Below are 9,347 nucleotides of genomic sequence, written 5' to 3'. Positions count from 1 at the left end.
AAACAAATCATGTTTGATCTATTTAAAGCAAGTTAGTGGCATAAAAAGCAAGTTAGTGGGATATATATATATATATATATATATATATATATATATATATATATATATATATATATATATATATATATATATATATATATATATATATATATATATATATGTATGTTATATATATATAATATATATTATATATATAATATAATATAATATAATATATATATATATATATATATATATATATATATATATATATATATATATATATATATATATATATATATATATATATATACATATACATATATATATATATATAATCCATGTATATTTTATGTAATGTAGACCAAGGTCAAAGCGAGCCGGATATTCACATGTAAATATGAATTCAGGGTAACACGTCGGACATTTAAGTTAAATCGTTTCTTTTGTTTGAAGGGCTCTTCCTCTTCCAAGGGTTCTCATTTAAGGATTCTTTGGGAGCCATCTTGAACAATTCATACTTGTGAAGAAAGATACTTATCTTGATTTCCTTGACTTGTCTAGTGCCCTCATATGTAACAATGAGTTTATTCCTGCTTTCATGGGAAAAAGTAAAAGAGGGAATTCTTTCAAATGTATCCTATTTAAACTGCAATAAAGAAGGTTTATGTCTTTGTAGTTCTTGGATATGAGCTCAAGGTCACATTGGTTGTAATCATTTTCATATTTGGGGTCCTTGACTCCATACCTTCGATCATAGGGTTTCTTGGGCCATTTTTCTTTATAATATCCCACATGTCAAGATTTTGATCAATAATAAAAATTTGCATGAGAGAACGCCAATGAGCAAAGTTGTTCCATTAAAAAAAAGAAGAGGGTTGTTAGAAGCACATCCTAAGCAAAACCACCATCACCTTGGGGATTCATAATGAAGTACCTCACATATTATTAAATCGAGCTTTTGTGATTTAGGCTCTAATATCAGTTGAAGAATCAATGACGATGATGGAATACTCTAGAAGGAGGGGGGAGAACAGAGTATGAAAACTTTTTTACTTTTTGCTTGTTAACAAGTCAGGGCCTTGAAACTATAAGTCAGGACCTTGAAAAACTATAGCATAAGTTATTTTGCGAAATAAGTTTAAGACTTGTTGTTTGAGCAAATATTAAATAAAATATAAAGAGCAATAATAAAGAACATGAGGATGTAAAGAGCTCAGTCCTTCAAAGGACCTAATCTCTACCTTAGAAATTTTCCCTAGCTCTTAGGATTTTGGCAAATACTCTTTATTCACTTTCCCATTAAATTTCTAGATACAAGCTTTAATAGAAGGTCATACTTATCTTCCAACAACTCCCTGTAGCTACAATGCTACCAACTAGAAACTCTAACCCTAGTGAACTAAAGATATTTCTATTCCACTTTTCTTTCTTGCAATAAATCGAATATTACAAATACAAGAAAATACTGAAATGAATAATTACAAGACAACCTTAAAAGGTTAAGTTGAATGTAGAGCGTAGGAGTATTTCTTGAATGAGAATTCTTTAAGACTTGTAAGACTTTGGCAATATGTATTCAAAATGTCTATTCGTGTGTCTTTCTTCTTTTCATACTTCAACTTATATACAAGTTGAAACTTCAAATCCATAATGCTAAGTTGACTTAATTGACTCTGTCAAGGCCTTGACGTTCTTTTGTTTCCAAAGTATTTGTTCCTACAATAAAATTTGTTAGTATAGATGATATATGACGGTAGGAAAACTAAAATAACACTTAAGAATAATATCAATTACTTGCTTAGATTATTTCATTTGTTTTTAGGCAAGTAAAATTACCAAATATATAAAGCAACCTTTTAAGAGATTAAATTAATTAGAATCTTATCATATGTTTGAGATCAAATCAATGTCAATTAGATATCTTACCGAAATCAATTTAGGACGCTAAACATATTACTCGGACCTAGGTAACTATAATCAATTTAGGAATCGCACTTTCAAAGATTGTTTAGTTATTGTTGGATTGAACCGGTTTTAGGCAACAAAATATTATGAAATACTTTCCATACCATTTTGAGGTTATATTATGCTTTTGGGAGGGTCCCATATTAACTGGAAGTCTAAAAAAACAAGCCACAGTTTCTAGTTCTTCTCCCAATGCAGAGTATCACAATATTATTCTTCATGATTGTACAAAACATATAGAATTAGACTCTCACGAGTAAAGTGACAATGTCCTAGAAGGCCTTAGACAACTAACTTATTTTCCTTCTTCCTACCAGTTAGATATTATTCTTAAAAAATACTTCCTTCTAAACGGTTGGAAATTTTTTTAACTAAGCATAGTGTTGGTAAACCAACCTCAAGCTTGAGGGTGGTGTTAAGGAATAGTTAATTATCAGTCTTTTCTTTTTTGCTTAGTTGGCACTAATAAGTTGTTAGCTAGCATTAGTTTGTTATTGTTTGTTTTATATATAAGCCTTGTTCATCTTTAAGTTTTCAAAACGTTGGTGATGGAATAAAAAAAACAAAAAAAGTTAAACTTTTATTTCTTTTTTATCCGGTCTCCACCCCTTTTATGCTTTCAACATAAAAGCTTTCACCCTCATGCCAAAACATCCCCAGCGGGAACAGTTCATCATCATCACTATAATTGACTTTTTAATGTGAGATTTTTTTTAAATTAATTGTATTTATAAGAATAGGACAGAAACAATATCTTTTGTAATAGGTGTAATTGTAAAACTAAAACCCAGATAGACGGATGGAATTTTAAATTCAAAGCTACAGAAATGCGAATTCCTCAAGAAATTCAGGCGTATGCCTCCCTTCTCCAACAGTGTTTCATCTCCAGAAACCTCCTCAAAGTCCTCCAACTCCATTGCGAAACCATCAAGCTCGGCTTATCTTACGATGATTTCATTCGAGCAAAACTCATTTCTTGTTATTCCTCTTGTGCTCAAATGGCTGATGCCCAACTCATCTTTTCTTTCACTAATCGTAAATCCACCTTTATCTACAATACTCTCATTAGAGGTTACGCTTCCACCAAACAATTCCATCTTTCTATCTCTTGTTTCCATGAATTGCTCATTTCAAATTCCAACATTGACAGATACACTCTTCCTATCGTGCTTAAATCCGTCTCCGCGCTTTCTTCAATGAGACTTGGGCAGCAGCTTCATACCTTGGCGTTGGTACGTGGGTTCAGCTCCGAACTTGCTAATTGCAATGCATTGATCACAATGTACAGTAAATGTGGTGATTTGGGATTTGCTCGTAAGGTATTCGATAAAATGCCTGAAAGAAGCCAGGCTACTTGGTGTGCCATGATGAGTGGGTATGGAATGCATGGGGAATTTGATAAGGTTTTTTGGTTGTTCGAAAGTATGTTATATTTTGGTGTTTTTCCTGATGCGGCTACGTTTACCACAGTTCTTACAGCTTGTAGTCATGGAGGACATGTTGAAGAAGGGAAGCGATATTTTGAGATGATGGTAAGGGAATTTCGGTTGAGTCCAAGTTTGGAGCATTATACCTGTATGGTTGATATGTTGAGTAAATCTGGAAGAATAGAAGAAGCTAAAGGAGTTATTGAGCGCATGGAGATAGAACCTGATGAAGCTTTGTGGAGGGCATTTCTTGGGGCTTGCAGCATCCATGGAACATTTCAGATTATTGTTAGGGGAAAACAATTTAATCTCGCAGATTAGTGTTAACTACTCAGTGTAATTCCATTTCTGAGATCAACAAATCATACATTATCCTTAAACTCCAGCCAGTATTGTATTACAGTATTACTGTATCAAATCGATGTAATCGGTGATTATAATTGTGTTGTGCTTGCTGAATTAGATCAAAAAACTTTGAATTGCTTGCAATGTTTACCCTTATCAAAGCTGTCATACTACTATCACATACTCCAATAGATAAGGAAGAAGAATATCAACCTTTCACTACAAAGAGAACTATGTCGAAAACATATTCAAGACACTTGTGTCAAGGAAGTTACTCAGCTGTGCATGAAAATTGGTAAAGCATAGTTTTCTGTCTATTGAGTGAATGGAATTTCATTGTATAATCTAGTTCCTTTAGATGCAAAAATTTCAGCTTACGAGAATAATTGAGATCACCTTTAAGTTTCTGATATGGAATCATGTCGAATATATCCATATATCATAAGCTCATAAGACAGAATCTCTAGCATTTCATAGATAGAATCTGTCTCAGAATGGAATTTATCACCAGCCACGAATTCATGAATGCCACCCTCTATTTCAATTGAGCTGATACCGGGTCTCTTTTGTATCCCACGAGTTTTCAGTTTTCGTCTAACTTTACCTGCACCCTCCCAACTTCCTACGGCAGCATGGATGTTTGCAAGCATCACATAGTTGGAATCACAACCAGGATTCAAATCAACCAAAAAATTAACGATCGTCTCTGCCAAGCCAATATCTCTACAATTTCTACATGCTGCCAATAATGACCCTAAAACAACTTCATTTGGCTTCATAGGCATATTCTTTATCACATATAATGCATTCTCTAATTTCCCTGCACGGCTGTACAAATCAACTAAGCAGCCATAATGCTCAATTCGAGGAGAAAGATTGTGGATTCTTTGCATGTCATTAAAATACTTCTGTCCTTGATCTACAAAGCCAGCATGACTGCAGGCCATGAGAGCTCCAGTAAAGCTTACTCCATCAGGTTTAAATCCTTCCTTTAGCATTTTATTAAAAACCTTCAATGCTTCTTCAACATGCCCATTGGCAGCAAAGCCACCAATCATTGAGTTCCACGACACCAAACTACGTCTTGGCATCTTGTGGAAAATTTCACGTGCTAAATCCACACGACCGCATCGGGAATACATGTCTATCAACGTGTTACACACACGGACGTTATCCTTATAATCCTTTCCCATGACAAACTTATTAATCCACAACCCTAAACTAAGTGCGCCAAGATTAGCACAAGCAGAAAGTACAGCGATAATTGTTACATAATCAGGCTGAATCCCACAAAGTTGCATCTCACAAAATAACACTAATGCTTTGTCGTTAAGACCCTTTTTTACAAACCCACTAATCAAAGCAGTCCAGGAAATGGCGTCTCTCACAGGCATTTCATCAAACAGTTGGAGTGCATGCTCCACTATGTCATTTCTCATATACCCATCAATCATAGTATTCCAGGACATGGAATTTTTCTCAATAATCTCATCAAAACTCAGTCTTGCGAATTCCACAAGGGCACATTTACAATACATGTCAACAAGGGCAGTACCCACCTTGACATTTTGCCTATCAAAACCCAATTTTCTTATATAAGCATGTATTGAAGCAGCTAAGTATTGACCTTGAGATGGGTAATGAGAAATTGCAGATAAAAGAGTAATGAAAGTTATATGATTGGGTTCAACTCCCGAGAGTCGCATTCTGGTAAATTCTTTCACTGCTTGAGAGAGATTCCCACTTTTGCAATGGCGAGCAATGGAAGATGTCCATGGAACAATGGGGTCAACCTGTTTGTGTAATTGCTTAAGAGAAACGGTGATACGTTTGGCAGAGGATCCGACCCATGTATTAAAACTTGAATTTGGAGGAAGCGTTGGCGGTTGCTGTTGGAATTGAACTGAAATGGCTGTCAAACCCATGTTCTGGTTTGAATCCTAGCTTATTTTATAAACCCTTAGAGCAATGCTAACTCTGAGCAAAGTTTCTGGGTTTTTCAAGATTTCATTTCAATACTTCTATAATATTTCAAATAAGTAGGAAAAACACTTTGTCTTACACAACTGTTTTTTTTTTTTTTTTTTTTTTTTTTTTTTTTTTTTTTTCCTTGGCTACTTTTTTTTTTTTCCGAAAAGTGGGAAATATTAACCAATCTTTTGTGTTTTTCAGATATCTTTTCTTCTTTTAATTTTCTTTTTATTAAAATACCAAGCTTTAATAATTGTTAACAACGGTCTTAGATACAGACTGAATTAGTGAGGCAATCGACACCAAAAGAAATGGCGAAAGACAAGAAAAATGGAACATTTAAGAAGTAAAATTGTTATATGTTTCAACATCTTAATTTTAAATTTTTAAAAGAAGCCTTTTCACTCTCACACTACAACTTGTTGGGGTCTTGAGCAAAAATAGCTTAGTAAGCCATTTTATGTTATTTGACTCCAATTAGGTGATAGTTGGTCCAACCATCTAGTACGTGTGTCTTATAAAATTGAAAAAATTATTTAGAATAATTTAATATTGTTATGATTTTTCTATAATAATCCCATATATTAATTAACCATGAGTTATTTCAATTTTAGAAGGTATTTTTCTATAGTAAATCCAGTAATCCGATATTTTGTTATAATAAGTTTAATTTTTTTTTAAAAAGATGAATTAATATTAAAATTCGAAAACAATTTGAAAATAATATTAAAAAAAATTTATGATTTTATTAATTATTCAAAATTTTTTATGTGAATTTTCAAAATTTTTCTCTAATTTAATATTAATTTTTAATTTACCTTTTTTGGTGAATTACCTACTATAGCAAGTCATCGGGTTATCCAAGCTTACTTTAGGCAAATACCTCTTAAAATTATTAATGCTTAATCAATAGGCGGGGTTATTGTAGAAAAATAATGAAAATATTGGATTATTGTAGGTAATTTTTCCTAAAAAATTTACTAGTTGAAAAAGAACTTTTTGTTATAAATCAAATAATTTACAACAAGCTACTCCCATTAGTATGTTAAAAATTAGTTGATAAAATTAATTAAGAAAATCAGTTAATTAAATTATTCACTTTTTTATGTAGAGTAGTTATATGAATTTGTATCATGCAAAGTACTTATTTAAACTACATGCACTCTGTATTATTTGGTTGCTTTAGAGAATAGTAGGACAAACCACAATTCTCATTTATGATAGATAAAATTTAATAAAACAATACTTTCGTACTAAATTGCACACTTTTAAAATTTTAATGTTTGTAAGTTTTTTTAGATTTTAAAATTGACCATTATATGAATTCGAGCTCTTAGTATGAATTAAGGACGGACTTACCAAGGTGCCAGTGGCTGCCTAGGAAACCCCTTAAAACCACTAAGCCACAAGATAATCGCTTGAAAATATCAACCAAATATAAGTATATAACATAACTTCTCCTTGAAGAGCAAGAAAGCTTCATCCGTTAATTTCGTTGATCTGGATATTCTGTGCCAGTCTTCAAGACCTTGAGCTTTAAATCAAACTGACGTTGCACTGACAGCTCATCTAATTTCGTCATTGTGTGCTGTAATTTGTTTTTAACAACCAATGTTGTGCTGCCACGTTAGAACTCATACAAGATAGTGAAAACTCAACAAAAACCAGATAAAATAACGTGTAGAATAATATTTATAGGAAACTCTTTAATTAGCTTAACAACACATGTTAAATTCAAATCTTAACGTGTACTAATAATACGTGTTTAGCTTGTACCATGGATATTTAATCATGCTACTATTTTAAGCAAATATTTTAAATTCAAATAAAATATTCAAACGTTACTAACAAACGTATAAACAAACTTAATTTTAATATTTTAACCTATTGAAATAATTCAAAATTAATTTTAATGAACCTTGACCTATTATAATATTTCAAAGTTAATTTTAATAAACCTTGACCTATTAAAATATTTCAAAGATAATTTACGAAACTAACCTTATTGTAAACATAATTATCTTAAAGCCATTTAAACTTATTTCAAGACTTATATATTTAACCTTAAGATAAACTTTAAGTCATCTAAGCATATTTCAATATTTCGGACTTAAATATATATATCAATTATTCACTTTATATCTAATATGATTTTGGACTAACTTAAACAACTAAATGTAATTAATTAATTTATTTGTTTAATTAATATGTGTTTTTGAATTATCATCATTTAAGAGAGTTGAGTCTTCAATCTCCCCCTTGATGTAAGTCAAAACCATATTTTCCTAAATCATATAACTAAGTTAACATGAGTTGAAAAGCATGATAAGAACAACAAGATATCATTAATCAGAATGTTTTGAAGACTTTGAAAACAGTTTCAAATCAGAATAGTGTAAACCAATAAATTTTCATGCATGGATATTGAAATCATTTAAAAGATAAATTATTATCACAAGTAAACAGATAACTAATCACAATACATGCAAAAATATAATAACCAATATTATATTGTAGCATTATATCATCATATCAATATTTTAACATCAAAAACATGATTATCAATAATCATCATCAAGCATCATGAACATAAACAATAATCAGTAACGATGAACATGTCACTAAGTAATTATCAACCCACTAAAACAAGTATAAATTTAACAAACATAAATTTCTCAAATTTCTTCCTTTATGCATTATGAACAGAAACATGAACAAATCCAGCAATAATATGAACATGAACACATCCAGCAATAATATGAACATGAATATGAACATGAACATGAACTAATATGCAATGATAAGCAGCATGCAAAGCAAAGCAAGCAAGCAAAAATAAACATAAACTAATTTACATATCCCCCCCCCCCCCCCCCCCCCCCCCCCCCCCCCCCCCCCCCCTTTTGACTTTCATAAAAAAAGAAACAGGGATAAAATATTGGGATTGTTAATCAAAACAAGAAAATATAGTTTGCCTTCACTAAAAATTGTTTATCAACTAACATAAATTAAAATCACTTCCTGGACCTAGTCTTCCTCTTCTTGGAAGGTTTGGTTTTACCGGGGGAAGAGGTGATTGGTGTAGCTTCAACAAATGGTGGAATTGTTTGAATGGGGGTGGCATCAACTTCTTCTGGATTCTTTTTTTCCTCCTTCTCTTCATCCTTCTTCTCTTCTTCTTTCTCTTCTTCAGCAGCCTCCTCCTCTTTTGATACCTTCTTCTCTTTTTCAACTTCCTCATCTTCTACGGTTACCTCTTCAACTACCATTCCCTTCATGTCCTTCATAAATGGGTCTAGCATAAAAGTTAATGTGGACACTTTATCATGCAATTCATGCAAAGACACTTTGATTCCACAAACTTCATAATCAAGGGACTCTAGACGAGAATGGGTAGTCTGATTTTCCTTAGAATGAGGTTCCAAACGACCTATCTTTTTCCCATGCAATCTCTGTAACTCCTCTTTCTCTGTTACAGATAAATTTGAGTATAACTCATATTTACCTCCAACTTTAAAGATCCCCAAGGAGGACAGAACATTGTTAGATAAAGATTGAGGGCCAGAATAATCAGTAATGAGGTTAAAATGATCAAAAATAAGGGAAAGAAGATTTGCATAAGGGAGGGCTAAATTTCGAAAACTAGAACTGCAAAAT

General features: G+C 32.0%; 2 protein-coding genes across 2 annotated transcripts; one reads left to right on the top strand and one right to left on the bottom strand.

Annotated features, from left to right (window-relative positions):
• Nucleotides 1-2,945: 2,945 nt before the first annotated feature.
• Nucleotides 2,946-3,695, top strand: LOC130813381 (putative pentatricopeptide repeat-containing protein At3g11460, mitochondrial). Its single transcript, XM_057679213.1, has one exon. It carries the CDS (start codon nucleotides 2,946-2,948, stop codon nucleotides 3,693-3,695), a length of 750 nt encoding a protein of 249 aa, XP_057535196.1.
• Nucleotides 3,696-3,832: 137 nt separating this feature from the next.
• On the bottom strand, nucleotides 3,833-6,095 carry LOC130812731 (pentatricopeptide repeat-containing protein At1g05750, chloroplastic). The gene has a single exon (XM_057678306.1). The coding sequence runs from the start codon at nucleotides 5,642-5,644 to the stop codon at nucleotides 4,118-4,120; it is 1,527 nt and encodes a 508-aa protein (XP_057534289.1). The 5' UTR covers nucleotides 5,645-6,095; the 3' UTR covers nucleotides 3,833-4,117.
• Nucleotides 6,096-9,347: the final 3,252 nt, after the last annotated feature.

This window comes from Amaranthus tricolor, chromosome 5, assembly GCF_026212465.1.
Source record: "Amaranthus tricolor cultivar Red isolate AtriRed21 chromosome 5, ASM2621246v1, whole genome shotgun sequence".
Taxonomy (NCBI): domain Eukaryota; kingdom Viridiplantae; phylum Streptophyta; class Magnoliopsida; order Caryophyllales; family Amaranthaceae; genus Amaranthus; species Amaranthus tricolor.
Note: the sequence above shows the minus strand (reverse complement) of the source record. Positions and strands in the feature narration are given on the sequence as shown.